Source organism: Parathielavia appendiculata, assembly GCF_033297405.1.
Source record: "Parathielavia appendiculata strain CBS 731.68 unplaced genomic scaffold N657scaffold_11, whole genome shotgun sequence".
In the NCBI taxonomy this organism is placed as follows: Eukaryota; Fungi; Ascomycota; class Sordariomycetes; order Sordariales; family Chaetomiaceae; genus Parathielavia; species Parathielavia appendiculata.
In genome coordinates this window covers 471,270-487,252 of record NW_026944230.1, presented here as the reverse complement: position 1 = coordinate 487,252, position 15,983 = coordinate 471,270, and the positions used below count along the sequence as shown (strand labels likewise).

The following is a 15,983-nucleotide window of genomic DNA, read 5'->3' as shown; positions in this document are numbered from 1 at the left end:
TTCCAGATACCTCCCAGCGCGCACACACACACACACACAAACACACAACAAGCCCAGGCTTTGTATCCGCAGTAGGTACTACTTTTTCCCATGCCAGACCATGCAGTGGCACCAGCGAAATCTTTACTGCACCTCCCGGACCACCTTATCTACCGCTGAGGCAACATAATCAACATTCTTCGAATTCAGCCCGGCCATGCTAATCCGCCCGTTCTTGGTCATGTAGATGTGGTAGTCGGACCGTAGCTTGAGCACCTGGGCCTCGGTCAGCCCCGTGAAGCTGAACATGCCAATCTGGTCCGTGATGTGGTTCCAGCGGCCGGGCGTGCCCAGCTCCTCCAGCTTGGCCCGCAGCTTCGTGCGCATGTCCCGGATGCGGCCCGACATGGTCCTCAAATTATCCTGCCACTCGGCGAATAAGGTCGGGTCGTTGAGCACGATGGAGGCAATGCGCGCGCCGTAGATGGGCGGGTTGCTGATCTCGGAGCGCTGCAGGATGGCTAGCTGGGAGGACACGCGGGCTGTGAGTTCGGCAGAGGAGAGCGAGGGCGAGGCGATGTAGTGGAAGCAGCCCGCGCGCTCACCGTAGAGGCCGAAGTTCTTGGCGAAGGACTGCGCGATGACGAGCTCAAAACCTTCGTCGGCGAAGAGCCGGATGGCGCCCGCGTCGCGGTCGAGGTCGCCCGACGCGAAGCCCTGGTAGGCTGTGTCGAAGAAGGGGAAGTGATGCTTGGCCTTCATCAGCGAGGCAATCTCGCGCCACTGCTCCGGGGTGGGGTCGACGCCCGTGGGATTGTGCGCGCAGGCGTGCAGGAGGATGATGCTGCCGTCGGGCGCGCTTGCCAGCGCCGCCTTCATGCCCTCAAAGTCCAGCCCCTTGGTCTCCTTGCTGAAGTACGGGTAGGTGGCGATTGGGAGGCCGACATTGGTGAAGATCTGGTGGTGGTTCGCCCAGGTCGGGTCGCTGAGGTAGACGGTGCGGTTGACGCCCTGGATCTGGTAGAACCTGGCGAGGAAGAGGGCGCCAAGGTGCACGGCGCCGGTGCCGGAGATGGTTTGGACGGAAGCGACACGCTTCTCGGCGATGGCGGGTGAGGACGGCCCGAGTAGCAATTCGGCGGCTTTGCCGAGCAACGCCGCTAGGCCGGCAATTGGGAGGTACTCATGGTTGGCTTCAGGGTCGTTGCGCAGGATCTCGTCGGCCTGTTTGCGCCGGGGGGCTTCTGTTAGCTTGCAGCTTGGCGCATGGTGCGGGGGAGGGGTTGCGGATGCGACGGGAAAGTTGGAGATGGCGGGGCGGGTAAATAGATGGATGGAGGGGCCAGGGTGGCCGACACGCGCCCCAAGTTGCGTGTGCAGTTGCGCTGTTTGAATTGCACTACGGCTTTGCAGAGTCTCGGGGATTCAACGGCTTCGCAATGTATGGAGAGTCGTGCGCACCTTCTTGACCACCGGCAGGACCCAGGGCTTCGCATTGTCGTCGCGGTACGCGCCAATACCCTGGAAGCGACTTGTCAGTAGGCAGAACAGGGACAGCTGCAACAGCCGCAGGAGCAGGAAGCCTGACATACCAAATCAACTTTGTTGGGACTTGGATCGGCCTTGTATGCCCTCATCAGCCCGAAGAGGGGATCCTCGGGCGCCTGAGGGACCACCTCAGGCGGAAAACTTGTTATTGTTGTCGGCGCCATGTGGTTTGCGATGCTCTGAAGTCGGGAAGCAGGAGACGAATGGGCTGACGGAGAGGCGGTGCGACGAGGTGAGTCGGACGCCATTTTAAAACCAAATATTGATGACTGGTTCCTGGGAATGAGACTTCTTCCGGTCTCGTATTGTACAATCCAACCCTGGTTTGTCCGTTAGCGTGGCACATGGCGAGGCGGCGAAACAGAATGGGGGTAAAAGAGGGAAACGTATGAAAACTAGTGAGAAAACAATGGAATGCAAAGACAAAATATAAGAGCAGGAGAGAGATAAAGATAATGATAAAGACGAAGAGGGAGAGAAATACAAAGATAAAAGAGTAAGAAGTAAGAAAACAAAGAAAGAAAGTAAGAAAGAATCCAGAAGGTCAAAGTGAAGATGAGGTGTAATACCTATTGGAAGTTCCGCGCTAACAAACAAGCCAGGATTGAAGTGTACCTCTCTCCTGCCACACTGTGACACACAGACACTGCAACCGCTCCAGTAAGTGGACTTACACACACCGGCAGCACAACCCGGAGTCCGACAGCCGACAGCGGACGGGAATCCTGCCACCCTGCAGCAATCGCCGTTAGCAAGCAGTTGCCTGATAAAACCACTCTCAGCAATCAGCTTGAGGGGGGGCCCGCAGGGCGACGAGTGGCAGGATCTAATCGTAGGCTAAGTGCGCGATTCATGCAAGATAATCGTGCGATTGTGGTGCAAGGGCACTTGGTGCTGAGAACAGATAGTTTAGATATCGTCCAACACGGGTTCAAGCAGGGTTAAGAATGGAAACGGATACTGTGGTCAAAGCATGTCAATTGTCAGGAAAGCAGCGTGGAAGTAGCGAAAAGCGGTTCATGTTCTCTATGTAGCCCAGTCAAGGCGCGCATGTGAAGCCCGAGGGGGACCGAGTCGCGCCGAGGCAACTTATCATGGAGCTCAGCGTCACACAATGTCCGGGGTGACCGGGATTGTGGACTTCCAGCTTGTTCATCGCGGATCATCTGCCATCTGTCCTGTGACAATGGTTAGAAGACGAGGGATGGCTGCCCCGGTAACAATTCGTGATGCCAGTGCCCCAAGTTGTGTGGTAACGCCAGGTTTCGGAGGGTCCTGGATCGTCTGCATTGCCGAGGCCCCTCTCCATCAACAACAGCACCGCGAGTGAGTTATGCAGTGGAATGGCTCTGGATCTGATATTTCGGGACTTCCACTTCCACTCTCGGATCGGATGGATGTAACTCGCAAGCCTTCCCAATTTGATGCGCACCTTGATGACACATTCTCCATTGTCGATATGACTTCCGAAACCTGCCGTAAATAGATGCGCTTGCGGCCGGCGTTGTTCGTGATCGGTCCATCCCTGGTGTCGGCCTGTACTGTGTAGAAGACCTGCGCAAGGTTGAGGCGGCCAAACAACATTGAGTGATTAGCATGAATTGTGCCCCACCCTTGAACAGTGATGTATTTTGCCGGGCGGACAAGATTTGAGCCTTATCGGTATCCGAATCTTATCGTGCCAGCGTCCAATATCCTGCTCCGCCTCGACTTTTAAGACCAACAGCTCTCAGCCGCCATTCCTTGGGCGCGTCGCACTACACGAAAAAAAGGCAACACTTCACACACATACAAAATGGCGTCCCAAGAACGGAGCATGCCCTTCATAAAGAACCTCGCCTCGAGCGGTTTGTTTCCTCCCCCCGCTCCTTCCGTCCCCCTTCAAAAGCTGACACTGCTTACTATCCCCGATTAACAGACCGCAAAATCCGCACCTCAGCCCTCTCCTCCCTTCACGCCTTCCTTTCGGCCCGGGACGTCGCCTCGGCCCTGGGCCCGCTCGACGTGCTCAAGTTATGGAAGGGCCTCTTCTACGCGCTGTGGATGTGCGACCGGGCAATCCCCCAACAGAACCTCTGCGCCGAGCTGGCCGACCTTATCTACAAACTCCCGCGCGACGCCGTCGTCCCCTGGCTGCGCGGCTTCTGGGCCACCATGTCCCGCGAGTGGACGGGCATCGACGTGCTACGTATGGAGAAATTCCTGCTGCTTGTCCGGAGGGTTGTCGGGGCCGGGTTCAAGTGGATGAGGAAGGGCAGTGGTAGCGGTAGCGGGAGTGATGGTGTGGGGAAGAAGAAGAAGAAGGAAGGGAATGGGAGTGGGGTATCAGATTGGGATGCGAGCAAGGTGGACGACGTGCTAGGGCTATTGGGCGAGTGGCCGTTTTCGATTGAGGAAGAGGCGCGGATCGAACAAGCTCTGGAGGAGGGCGAGCCATTAACTCAGAAGATACCTGCAGGGTTGAGACTTCATGTATTGGATATTTGGGTGGACGAGGCGGAGAAGGCGGGCCTACTCGAGAATGATGACGAGGAAGCGAAGCAGATCATCCAGAGGATCTCGGATCAAATAGATGCTTTGGAGGAAGCGACGACGAGCCCGGCCGTGCGGGTCAGGTCAAAGGAGTCGCTGGCTGACGAGCGACTTCCAGGGAACAGGAAACCTGAGAGCGATGCCAAGGAGGAAGAGGGCCCGGGAAGGACACAAGGAGATGACTGGGACGGGTTTGATGATTAGACATGACGTACAAAGAGAGATCGAGCAGTCTCTACACAAGTTTTTTCCTTTTCCCGGTTTCCCTCGCTGTAGCCGGAAGAACCAAACCAATCGACGACGCTTCCTGGGCCAGTTTCAAGCCAACGAAGTTACCAGGCACATTGGAAATGCATTAGTCTATATGCGACAACCAGATGCGTTGGGTATGTCATGCTGAATCCTTACGACAAGATGCCCATAGCTGGATTGCTGGAAGCAACTCCTCTCTGCCCTGCGATCCAAGTACACCTCGCTCGCTACCAAGATCCTTCCACAAGCCCGCCCATGAGATATAGTACAAAACCACCGCGCTGGTCCATTGCAAGTATGATTACATGGTCCGCCAAATAGGACAGACGAAGCATCCGTTTGATTGAGTCAACAAACAGCACGGCACCAATATTGGCTCTGCGCGCCTGTTTCAAAAGGGCTGCTAAGCCAGAAGCCGCTCGCTGGTGATGACTTTGTCCCAACCAAGCGGGCCAGGTGCCTCAAAGACGCCCCTCTTGGATAGAGCGAGCCCGAGGCCCGGGTGAATCTCGGCCTGGAATGGCCCAAACGGGATGGACTCGCCGTCGATGCTAATGTACCCGGATTCCTGATTGCGCGGAATAATGCGATATGCCGACACCTTGCAGTATGATACAAGTGGATTATCAAAGAAGTGGCCGGATTCAACGCCTAGCTGCAGGCGGATGTTTTGGAGGGGCGATATGTCGCCGTCGGTGATAATAAGGTCCATGAGGCCGTCGTTTGCGAGGGCCGCCGCGAAGAATTGGCCATCAGGCATCATCCAGGGCATCTTGAATACACGTTAGTCCGATATGGAGTAAGGAAGGGCAGGGGGTTTGGCGACAGGCAACTCACATTACCGCAGTAAAAGCTGCCGAGCTTCTCGTATGGGATCAGTTCCCATCCTTCGGGCAATTTGTCCATGGCAGTACCGTATTTCAGGGGCGGGAGGCCGAGACCGTCATCGCTGCCGACAGCGTCGGAGGCAGAGAATGAGGCCTCGTTAAACTGCTTGTTGGCGTGACTCGGCAACTGCTTAGGGCTTTCCAAGGTTTCCTTTGTTGACTCTGCGGTGCGAACACGCCGGTAGTGTTCCTTGACGTCCTCTTTGTGGTCGATCTCGACCTTGACGGCGATATCGCAAGGGTACGTCTTCCTCTGCAGTGCCAGCATGAGGAAGCCGCAAGTAAAGCGGGTAGCGCCCATCCACCGCAGGTGCTCGGTGCCGAGATCGAGCTCGGCAATCAAGCCCACGGCCTGGCTGAGAAAGCTGATGGTGCGCTCGTTCCCGTGCGTCACACTGACTAAATCCAGCGGCGTCAGCACCCCCTTGACGATCCCCAGCGCTGCCAGGGTCGGCCGATGGGTGCCGTAGAGGTTGCAACTCAAGGCATTCCCCGATCCGCAGGGGATATGGCACACGGCGATTTTGGACAGCGCGCGACGAGCGTCGGGGCGCTTGGCGAGGCCATTGAAGACCTCGTGTGGGAGACCGTCCCCTGAGCAGGGCACGGCGATGTCGTAGTCGTCAATGTTCAGATCCCGCGCCAGCTCAACGGCCTCGCCGGAGTAGGTGGTTCGCACAACCGTCATGGGCATTCGCGCCGCCTCGAAAATGGGCTTTGCCTCATTCTCCCAGATCTTGTCGGCACCACCAGGGCCAGCATGCGGGTTCACCAATACCCAAGCACGCTTACGGCGAGCCGAGCCGCCGTAGGCAAGGTCCAGCAGCCGGTCAACCCAAGGGGCGACATGATCGCTCACACCGGCAGGCGTCTGCTCGACAGCAAGTCCGGGGATGGCGAACCTGGCATTGCTGACTTGGAGAAAATGCGGCTGCTTCTGGTCGGCGTAGTCGATCAGGAGCCACCTGTGGTCGCCGGTTATCTCGGCCCAAAGAATGTTGTAGTAAGGGATGCGGTCTGGTGTGCCGTTGGTCCCTGGATGCAGTGTAAGTCGCAGGCCAATAAAAGCAACTGACCGTCTCGATTATCGTGGCGCTCTCACCTGGGCTCCCGACGCAGGGTACACATGAACGACTGGGTTTGCTAGCGAGCTGACCTGCATTGTGAATAACACCGCATGAGCCTCCGTCAGACCGGATGAACTGGAGGAAGAAGGCGGTTGAGACGTACCAGACATGAGCAGAGCATCTTGCCCGAGGGTGAGCGTTACGCCCGGCGAGAGGACCAACACACGGTCATCCCGGCTAGCCACAGACCCGACGTCGCCTTGCGACGTGTACGGCCGGTCTGGGTCCATTTGTCGTCGCGTCATTAGCTGCGGCAGTCAATGTGTGGGAACCCTTGTTCGCACACGCGGCGGCTGCATGTGAAGGTATGTGGTACTCAGAGCACAAGCAGTTTGGAGGTGGAGTCTTGGAGACTGATCTTCAAAAAGATCGCAGATGTGAAGTTAACAAACTTTGTTGTTAAAGCACCCGTGCGGGCGTCTCATGTAAGCTTCGCAGATTGAAGCTGCATCGGGGGTACCTTGCTGCTGCTTATGATGGATGAAGTTAAGCTCAGGCAGCAGGTCAGAGGTCTGTCAGCACCGTCGGCTCCATGCTTTGTTAAGGATCCTGCCCCTGGCTGCGGTTCAGACGCCTCGGTCCACTCTCAGTACTGTGCGAGCTGCCGGGATCACGAGTCCGAGCTCGAATGCCTGTCGGTTTGGTTACGGTCAGCCTAGTTCCTGGAAGCGGGTACGGATAACGTTGGGTAATTACGGGTCGATTAAAGTACCTGGTGATATGCAATAAACCGGGCGGCCTTAACTATTCAAGTGAACCAGAGCTCGCCAAAAGGCCAAGGCGGATTACGGAGCACCTACCGTTAACGCTCCTTGAACCCCACCTAAGCCCCATTTACCTAGCGTTAGTTCCGGCCCAGACCGTTGCGTGGCTTCCACATTTGGAAGTTTCCTGTCCTTCGTGTCCCATATGAGAGAAACCGACCTCACGTTCTTCTTGTCGCCCTCAGGATCAAAAAGAGAGAGCACGTAGCTGACCTCGAATTACACCACATGGCGAACTTTGAAGGAGATTTGTCCAACACGTGTCAGGGCTCCCGTTTGTTTATAGGTGCGGGCGGATATGCTGCCTTGGTGAGGTACCGTATGTCTAGGAAAGGAGCAGTTTTCGAGTGAGATGGTGCTTGGAGACTGGCTCAGGGACGAGAAGAAGAAGAAGGGAGATTGGTATTGAAAGCTGGGTCACGGCTGGGGCGATGTGGGCAGATCAGCTTAAGGGCGATGGCTTGCCGCCAGGGTCTGGTAATGCCGAAGTTGTTGCTGTCATTGTAGTTTGATGGTTAGGAATGACGTGATAATCTCCGGCCTCCTCGTACCATGGCCCACACCACGCCAGGAGTGATGGAACCTAGAATATCAAATCCCACAAGATGAGAAAGGTAGAGACTCCCACAGCGGCAAAGAAGGTGTAACGGGCAGGGCTGGCCTTGGCCGCGCTCTTCTTGAGCTCCTTGTTCCCCTTGCCGACGCCCTCGGTGGTCTCGAACGAGTCGGCAACCAATTGGTCAATGTGCGCCGACTGCGTGGCGAGGTTGCTGACGAGCATGTTTTGAAGTTCTGCAATTTCAATGAGCGAGTTCTCAGCCGTCCTGCGCCACGGTTAGGTAAAAGGCGTTGGCGTGGGAGTGAGTTTGGCTTAGCAGATAAACCCACCTGACTTTATCCAGCGTGCTCTCGAGGTGCTTGAGCATGTCCTGGTTGCCCTTCTCAAACAGTTGCATCTGGTCGTCCGTCAGATTCTCCACCGCCGGCTTCTTCCGCTCCTCCTTTTCTTGCACTGACAAGCCCAGACCGCTGGGAACAACGACGCCCACGGGGACATTCCGCCCGCCATGGATCGTCGTATGATATGACGGCGACGCCATCACCGGACCCCTAGCCTTCGCCAACACGCTCCTGTTCTTCTCCATCTCCCTCGACAGGCGCGTCTCCATCATATGCTGCTGCGTCCGGGCCGTCTCCTGCAGGCGAGTCCGCAGGAACCAAATCACGCTCTCGCGGTGAGCCCCGAGCTGGCGGGCAGCCGCCTCGAGCGCGGCCTGTTCGCCGCGGATACCGGCGCCGGTGCCGGCTGACCAGGACCCGAGCACGCTCCCCAGGCCGCGCGACATGCGCTTCCGGAGCAGCGCCGCTTCGGTGTTCTGCCGCAACTGCTCGGCGTCTTCCAGGGCGCGGATGCAGGCATTGACGTCGCGCAGCGTCATCTTTGCGTTGGCGTCGATCTCCTCGCGGTCGCGGTCGGTGAGGAGGACATGTTGTTGGGACGGTGCTGAGCGGGACGAGGTGGTTCGCAGGTGTATCTTGCGCGGGGCGGCGGTCGAGAGATATGCCTGGCGCAAGTTGCGCAGCTCAGAGTGCAGGCGGGCGATGAGCGAGTTCTGGTTGGGCGAGCTAGCAGTTAGATCGGAGCCCGTCATGTAGAAAACAGCAATAGAGCAGGAGAGAGGGAAACAGACTATTCGATATGCTTCCTTGAGAAACTCGTCGGCCGTATCGAGGCTAAAAGGTTTTGTGGGAGGGACCTCATGGCCCTTTAAAAGGGCGTCGAAGGTCGACGTCAAATTGGCCATGTTGGCACTTGTAGAACGGAGGTCGACAAGCTAAGGAGCGGACGTTGTGAACATGGCTGATTACCGTAAGGTGCCCGTTGATGATTGTCAATGTTGACGGGTGTCCCAGGCCTCGAGATCACTGACGGTGTGGCTTGTGGCTTGGCTAGTTTAGCCGGGCTTGCCAGGATAATTGTTTGATCTGTGGCTGGAGCTTTGAGTGACCGAATGGACCCACATGAATGCCTCATCCGTGGGTATCGCCGTATCTCGGCTTCGCTCGCTGCAAATCCATCCGCTGACATGCTCCATCGTGATAGTATTGTCCGTTCTGCTTTTGAGGCAGCGTTATGTGTCTTGTGCACTCTTTGCTGCACATCTCGATGTACCTCGGTGAATTGCGTCCATCCGAATCCAATCTTGCTCTCTTTGCTAAGAGAATGCAGTCGGGCCGTTCCGTGATCCGGCGTTAGGGGCCATTCTCGGTTGGCCCGGCCATCACGAGTGCTTCCTGCATGCCGGCGCCGATACCGCAGTGCGGCTTCATGCCGGTCTTGTCAGTGCCAATCGGCCCTGGTTCCTCTCTCTGGTAGATGGTCCCGCTTATTCTCCACGTCTCGCGCTTTGCTCGGGAATAAAACGACCTTGTTCAAGTCGTGGTGCGCTTCACAGCCCTTGACAAGATGCAGCCTCTCTGGTTTTGTATTTCCGTCACCATGCGGGTTGATATGGGAGCCGACGACCGGCACCTGAACGTCTTCCTCCCTTCTCCAGTTTTTCGTGAGCCACTGAGTGCGAGGCGCACCAAAGGAGCATTGTCTACAAAACCACAACATGGATCGCCGAGAACATGTACCAGATGAAGAGCAAGACCGCGGATCAGGCGACGCACGAGGCATGGGCCGTCCTGACCTGCTCTCACAGGTCTCCGTCGAAGACGGTACTTCCAACACAGGCTCTGGCGGTAACCCGCCTGTCGACAGCAAGGGAGACCGTGATATTGAAACGCTCCGTCAGGTTCCGAGCGGCCCGCCCTACAGCGACTTCTCTAAGTCAACGAAGCGATGGATCATCGCCATGGCAGCCTGTGCTAGCTTCGTGTCCCCCATGACAGCGAATATATATTTTCCGGCTTTGAATCCCCTCGCGGCGGATCTCGGGGTCACGGTCAATCTCATTAACCTGACTCTGACCACCTACATGGTGTTCCAGGCCCTCTCCCCGACCGTGGTGGGCGACTTTGGGGACATGGCAGGGAGAAGGCCCGCGTTCATCATCTGCTTCACCATCTATATCTTCGCCAACCTCGGCCTGGCCCTCCAGAACAACTATGCCGCCCTGCTGGTGCTGCGGATGCTCCAGAGCGCGGGGAGCAGCGGGACTCTGTCGTTGTGCTATGCCGTCGTGGCCGATGTTGCTGTCAGCGCCGAACGGGGGAAGTACATGGGCATCGTGGGCGCCGGCATCAACATCGGTCCTGCTCTGAGCCCCGTGCTCGGCGGGATCCTGGCTGAATATCTGGGCTGGCGGGCTATCTTCTGGTTCTGCCTCATCTACGCCGCGGCCTGGCTCATACCCTACACCTTGGTCGTACCCGAAACCTGCAGAAGGGTAGTGGGAAACGGTTCTGTACCAGCACGGGGGTGGAACATGACAGCCGTCGACCTGTTCCGTCGTCGTTACAAGTCGCGACGTACCGGTGACGGCGAGGACAGCGTCACTCCTAAGAGCGAGTTACGCTTCCCCAATCCCCTCAACGCTCTGAGGGTGGTCTTCGAGAAAGATCTGGCCCTCCTCCTCTTTTACAACACCATGATATATCTCGTCTTCATCCTCATTGCTGCTACTCTGTCCACAGAGTTCGCAGACATCTACCACCTCACCGATCTGCAGGTCGGCCTCTGCTACCTACCCTACGGTCTTGGCTGCTGCTTGGCCGCCGTCGCACAGGGCTACATCCTCGACAGCAACTACCGCCGGATAGCCCGCAAGATCGGTTTCACCATCGACTACAAGCGAGGCGACGATCTGCGCTCCTTCCCCATCGAAAAGGCCCGCCTCCTCCCCGTCTACCCCATCCTGTCCGCGGGCATCGCAGCCGTCATCTGCTACGGCTGGGTCCTGGACGCCGAGACGAACCTGGCCGGCCCTCTCGTTCTGTTATTCGTCGTCGGACTCTGCGTCACGGGCTCCTTCGGCATCCTCAACACCCTGCTCGTGGATCTGTACCCGGAGGCCCCCGCGACGGCCGTCGCGGCCAATAACCTGGTGCGGTGCCTCTTCGGCGCCGCGGGAACCGCTTTTATCGAGTCCATGCTCGGGGCAATGGGCCGCGGCTGGACCTACACCTTTTGGGCGCTCGTCCTCGTCGTCTTCTCGCCCATCCTGTGGCTGCTCAGCGTGAAGGGGCCGCGGTGGCGCGAGGAGAGGCGGGTCCGGAAGCTCGAGGCAAAAGAGAAGAAGGCTGCGGTCGGCGCCGCCGGGGAAAGTGGGTGATTCCTTTTGGTGTGCGAAGACTCCGCACGACCTGCCCCGAATCTTGGAAGATCACACGAATCGGCTCCGATCACTCCCTAGCCGAAAGGCGACTGTCAATGACGAAGCTGTTATTCCCAATGAAGGGTTATCATTCTGGAGGGTTGGAGAAATAGAGATGGTTATGGAAGAGGGAAAAAAAGATAAGGTACGGTGGTACGACCACGAATTGAAGTTGCTGGAGCTGGGATTTGCACCCAAAGTTCCGCCTTGGAAGGGCGACGAGTTAACTACTACTCTGCTCCAACTTGCCATTGCACCACGGGGGACCGTGCTGGGATGGGCCGGAAGCTGGCTTGATAAAGCCGGCCCCGTAATCTTCCCGGTCGCCGGGGTGATGGACGGGGCTCGGCGGCGGAGTACTAAATCACCCTCGCCGAGAGGTGGACGGGTTGCGAGGCCGGCACCCATGAGTATCAGCCAGGGACATCTGGATTCCGGCCACAGCAACCAAGGGCTAGCAGAGCAAGCTCTGTCCAGGCCCAACCAACAGGTGATCTAAAGGGATGAAGGATTCCTGATGGGGGCCTCTGGCTCGCATTGGCGCTGAGGATGGCGACGCCTCGACTCGTTGTGTCTGAGACCAGATCACGACAAGCAGAGAGGCGGCCCGAGCATGGAGCCAACGGGAAATGCGAGACATACAGACCTGCAAGTGCAGACACTGGCTTTAAATGACTAACTTATCAATGGGAAAACAACCGGCTAGCAGTTTGAACAAAGTAATGTACGATATCAGAAGCTCGATCCAACCGCAAAAAAAGCAGGAAAACAGAGCCGTTGCGATGCAGTCGGTGGATATCAGGGTATTGACGAACAAACCAATGCTCCTTCGGCCGCTATGTATGCAACAATACCACGAAGAGGCAGTCAGGGAAACTCCCAACGCTCAATGCTCACAAACACTGCGTGATCTTCGTTGAAACCATCCAACAACATCCCAGACATCACTTCATTTAAGAAAACCCATAACATCCATCAACATCATAAACACTCATCCACCTCCCGTCAATCTCTTCCACCACGAGCTCCTCGGCGTGGTATCCATAAACATGGACGAACCCCTCCGGCTATCCCTCCGACCATCGCTCCCATCCGACCCCGTGCGCCGGTCACCTCTGTCTCTATCCCGCACCTTCTCGTTCTCACGAGCATACTTCTCCCTCTCTCTCTCGCGCTCCCTCTCCTCGCGGCGCCGCCTCCTCCGCCGGTCGTCGTCAAACTCTTCCGGCGTCATACCCGCCGCCTCAGCAGCATACTTGGCCTCGCGTCTGGCCCTGCGTGCATGCGCTTCGCGGAGGCGCGCTTCTTCGTCCTGAACGTCGGGCGGCGGCGGCGGCGGTGGTGGCGACTCCACAATATTGTCGTCGCCGTTGCCCTGGGGGGGCGGCGGAGCGTCCGAGTGCTCTTTCACCCAGGACGATGTGCCCGAGTGCGGCCAAGAACCACCCGTGTTCTCCCGCGACGCCCTCGCAGGGTAGACGTGGTAATCACCGACCCCGTCGACGAGCCTGCGTCTAGAATGGCGCTCCTCGCGTCCCATTCCCCCTTCCTTGGCCTCACGATCGCGACGGGCCTCTCTGCGCCGGTGCCGCTGCTCTTCCTCGTCTTCTCGAGAAGCTGAAGGCTGTTCTTCAGGGAGATAACTGCGCCGGCGCTCGTGATGCCTCGCCGCACGGCGTGCTTCGGCTTCGGCTTCAGCCGCATCAACCTCAGCGCGCCGCCTCCTGCGCTCGGCACGCTCGGCCTCTTTCTGCTCCGCGGCGCGGCGCTCCGCCTCTTCCCGCGCGCGCTGCGCCCGTCGCTCGGCCCGGCGCGCCTCCTTCTCTTCTTGCCGGCGCGCCTCTTCCTCCTCTTCCTGCTTCCTGCGCCGCTCGCGGCGGGCTTCGTCCTTGGCGCGGCGCGCCTCCTCCACAGTGTGTTCTGTGGTTGTGGTAGCCCGCTCCGGGGCGGCTTCCTTCTCAGCGCGGCGGGCACGACGGGCAGCGCGCCGCGCTTCTCGCTCGGCGTCAGTCTCTGGATCGCCTCGTCTGAGCCCTGCATCGTCGTCTGTTACAGGATAGGTGCCCCGGCGGCGGGGTTCCGAGCGCGGCTCCCCGCGCGTGTCTCCCTTGGGGGTATTGAGGATACCCCCGAATAGAGAGGAGAAGGCAGACGACTTCTTGGATGTCGAGTTGGAGCGTTTCGCAGGAGGCCGCGAGGGCGTTGCATCGGCAACATCGACCATGACGATGTCGTCATCTCGCGGGTATTGCTGAAGTGAAATGACGTTAGTGCACTGCCGTCTCGCAATGTATTCTATCGCAAAGGCGAGCTCGACTTACCCTAGACCTCCGGCGCTCTGCTAATTCGGGGCTGGGGATGGCATCGTTCGCGCCTACCATCACAATGTCGTCGTCTTCATCGACTGTAGCAGGGTTAGTGGAAGAGCAGGGACCGGAAAGTACTACTGTGCTCACCTTTCCTGTTGCGCCGGCTCGCAGACCTCGACAGGCCAAAGCCGGCGGCACCGGCGAGACCAGCGCCGACGCCGAGAACCTTGGCTGCCTTCGCCGCCATCTCCTCAGGAGGAGGGGTCATCAGACCAGCGTCCATGTCGACTGAGTGCCTCCGTGAGCTCGACTTGCTGGCGCCGTGACGCTTCTCCCTGGTCGACACAGAGCGGGACAGAGGCGGGGTGCTTGCGAAAACGCTAGCGAACCGCGCCGGCGCATCCTTACTCTTGGGCTTGTCAGCCTTGTCTGAGCCAGACCCTCTTGACGAAGGCTTGTCGGCTTTTTCGGCCTTGTCGGCAGCTGATGACAACTTCTTCCGGGCGCTGGGCTCTTTCTCTGCTTTGGACTTGGACGAAGGCTTTTTCGGATCCTTGGTTGGCGTCGCCGTCCACATACCCCATGAATTTGAGCCGTCGCGATTGACCTTGGGCCGATCTTTCCTCGCTGCACGGACAGCGGCGGGGGTCATGACCGGCGGCGCATCGGGCACGGCGGGGGGTGGAGGCGGCACCGGCGGCGGCGGGGGTGGTGGAGGTACGTCAACGACTTCAGGAGGTGACGATGCCTTCTTGGACTTCTTGGACTTCTTCGTGGGCGACATGTCGACGATCTCGACTATCTCATCGTCCCCGCCGTCTCCGTTATGGTAATTCTCCTCCTCGCTGTGCGGGAAGCTGCCGGGTAGGCCAGGAGCGGGGGGCGGAGGTGGAGGAACGGATGCAAAGGCGTCGATGTCAATGATGGGTTCCTTGGTCTTGGTCTTGCTCTTCTTGGAACTCTTCTTCTTCTGCTCTTTTGCTGGCGGCGGCACAGGCTCCTCGATCGTGACGACTGGTGCTGGCGGCGGAGGTAGCGGTTCGTCTTGCGCGTCGTTGTCGGATTCGTCGTCAAACACCTGGAAGGCGCGCAGGCGATCGGCAATCTTACCGCCGACAGCCTTCTTAGGCTTCGAGGGCTTGACCGGTTCGGCGTCTTCCCACACCGAGGTGGCAACGGCGCCAATCGCCGCAGCTGTGGCAGCTTCCAGAACGGGAGATGACTCAGCAGGTGCAATTTTCCGGGCTTCTGCATGAAGAGGGGTGGTGTCCGCTTCAGGAAGCCATGAGCTGAGCCGGGATTTCTTGGACGTCGATTTCTTGGCAGCCCCCCAGAAGCTGAAGGGGTCGTCAGCAGGTGCAGGCACCTCTCTCGAGGCTGTCTGCTGCTCCTCTTGGACCTCCTCCGTTGGTTTGTCGGCTAGCAGTTCCTCAATCTGCTCAGCGGTGAGGTTGACGTCCTTGAAGTCGTCGTCCTCCTCAGCCTTGTGCTTTGCTTTCTCCTTTTCCTTCTCCTTTTCTTTACCCTTGGACTTGGACTTTTTGGACTTCTTCGAGGACGATGCCGCCTCGGCCTCAGCTGCCGCCGCTGCCTCTTCAGCTGCCGCCGCTGCCTCTGCTGCCTCTTCAGCTGCAGCTGCAGCCGCTGCAGCCTCTTCAGCCTCTTGCCGCTCTCGTTCGGCGGCCTCCTCGGCCTCACGAATAGCCCTCTCCTCGGCCTCCCTGGCCGCCAGCTCTTCCTCCTCTTTTCTCAGCCTCTCCTGCTCCGCGTCCTCCGCCTCGCGTGCAGCCTTCTCATCCGCTCTCCTCCTGATGCTGGCCGTCAGACGGTCAAACTTCTCTTGGTCGCTCTTGGTCAGCTTATTCTTTTTCGCCTTCGCCTTCTTGGCCTTGAGTGCCGCCAGTTCTTCCTCTTCTTTAGTCGCCAGTGCCTCCTCTGCATCCCTAGCAGCTTGTTCTTCGGCCTCTCTCTGCTGTCGCTCCTCCTCCTCCTGCTGTTGTTGCCGCTCCTCTTCGTCTCGCTTGGCCTGTTCCTCGGCTTCCTGGGCCTGGCGCTCCGCTTCCTCCTGTTCCGCCTTCTGCTTCTCTTTCTTGCTCACTATGTATGATTTAGTGTGAGGTCAATAGAGCGAATGCTAGGGAATAAGAACCGCTGCTCCGCGAGACGATGTGACTTACGCTTGTTGGACGATGTCGTCAGGCCCCATGCGTCGTCATCGACGGGCTCCTCAGTAGCGTCCGGCTTGGTTGATTCTTCGCCTTTC

The 15,983-nt window shown here is 58.3% G+C and overlaps 6 protein-coding genes and 1 pseudogene across 7 annotated transcripts; 2 read left to right on the top strand and 5 right to left on the bottom strand.

Moving 5' to 3' along the window:
- Positions 1-123: 123 nt before the first annotated feature.
- Positions 124-1,691, bottom strand: N657DRAFT_577414 (PLP-dependent transferase; the record flags this gene model as incomplete). The annotated part of the gene is made up of 3 exons (XM_062789248.1): positions 124-1,203; positions 1,441-1,500; positions 1,572-1,691. The coding sequence occupies 3 exons, from the start codon at positions 1,689-1,691 to the stop codon at positions 124-126; spliced, it is 1,260 nt and encodes a 419-aa protein (XP_062645390.1).
- A 1,592-nt stretch (positions 1,692-3,283) lies between these two features.
- N657DRAFT_673399 (Nop52-domain-containing protein) lies at positions 3,284-4,425 on the top strand. The gene is made up of 2 exons (XM_062795687.1): positions 3,284-3,374; positions 3,446-4,425. The coding sequence occupies exons 1-2, from the start codon at positions 3,323-3,325 to the stop codon at positions 4,261-4,263; spliced, it is 870 nt and encodes a 289-aa protein (XP_062645389.1). The 5' UTR covers positions 3,284-3,322; the 3' UTR covers positions 4,264-4,425.
- Positions 4,426-4,714: 289 nt separating this feature from the next.
- Positions 4,715-6,555, bottom strand: N657DRAFT_577246 (uncharacterized protein; the record flags this gene model as incomplete). Its single annotated transcript, XM_062789240.1, has 4 exons — positions 4,715-5,083; positions 5,149-6,233; positions 6,301-6,354; positions 6,429-6,555. The coding sequence occupies 4 exons, from the start codon at positions 6,553-6,555 to the stop codon at positions 4,715-4,717; spliced, it is 1,635 nt and encodes a 544-aa protein (XP_062645388.1).
- A 646-nt stretch (positions 6,556-7,201) lies between these two features.
- Positions 7,202-9,024, bottom strand: N657DRAFT_647796 (uncharacterized protein). The gene is made up of 3 exons (XM_062793389.1): positions 8,781-9,024; positions 7,978-8,702; positions 7,202-7,913 (listed from the first exon to the last, which is right to left on the bottom strand). Exons 1-3 carry the CDS (start codon positions 8,892-8,894, stop codon positions 7,673-7,675), a joined length of 1,080 nt encoding a protein of 359 aa, XP_062645387.1. The 5' UTR covers positions 8,895-9,024; the 3' UTR covers positions 7,202-7,672.
- A 683-nt stretch (positions 9,025-9,707) lies between these two features.
- N657DRAFT_635638 (MFS general substrate transporter) lies at positions 9,708-11,369 on the top strand (the record flags this gene model as incomplete). Its single annotated transcript, XM_062791356.1, has 1 exon — positions 9,708-11,369. The coding sequence occupies one exon, from the start codon at positions 9,708-9,710 to the stop codon at positions 11,367-11,369; it is 1,662 nt and encodes a 553-aa protein (XP_062645386.1).
- A 215-nt stretch (positions 11,370-11,584) lies between these two features.
- Positions 11,585-11,656, bottom strand: N657DRAFT_t111 (annotated as a pseudogene). The gene has a single exon. The product of its transcript is annotated as a tRNA-OTHER (tRNA).
- Positions 11,657-12,366: 710 nt separating this feature from the next.
- On the bottom strand, positions 12,367-13,965 carry N657DRAFT_112059 (uncharacterized protein). The gene is made up of 2 exons (XM_062785787.1): positions 13,733-13,965; positions 12,367-13,662 (listed from the first exon to the last, which is right to left on the bottom strand). The coding sequence occupies exons 1-2, from the start codon at positions 13,790-13,792 to the stop codon at positions 12,403-12,405; spliced, it is 1,320 nt and encodes a 439-aa protein (XP_062645385.1). The 5' UTR covers positions 13,793-13,965; the 3' UTR covers positions 12,367-12,402.
- Between the last annotated feature and the right edge of the window lie 2,018 nt (positions 13,966-15,983).

Coding starts and splice junctions, on each gene's coding strand:
- N657DRAFT_647796 (XM_062793389.1), bottom strand. CDS start 8,894: ATGGCCAATTTGACGTCGACCTTCGACGCCCTTTTAAAGGGCCATGAG. Junction 8,703..8,780: donor TCAAGGAAGCATATCGAATA/GTCTGTTTCCCT, acceptor TCGCCCAACCAG/AACTCGCTCATCGCCCGCCT. Junction 7,914..7,977: donor AGCACGCTGGATAAAGTCAG/GTGGGTTTATCT, acceptor ACCGTGGCGCAG/GACGGCTGAGAACTCGCTCA.
- N657DRAFT_673399 (XM_062795687.1), top strand. CDS start 3,323: ATGGCGTCCCAAGAACGGAGCATGCCCTTCATAAAGAACCTCGCCTCG. Junction 3,375..3,445: donor AAAGAACCTCGCCTCGAGCG/GTTTGTTTCCTC, acceptor CCCGATTAACAG/ACCGCAAAATCCGCACCTCA.
- N657DRAFT_112059 (XM_062785787.1), bottom strand. CDS start 13,792: ATGGTAGGCGCGAACGATGCCATCCCCAGCCCCGAATTAGCAGAGCGC. Junction 13,663..13,732: donor CAGAGCGCCGGAGGTCTAGG/GTAAGTCGAGCT, acceptor ATTTCACTTCAG/CAATACCCGCGAGATGACGA.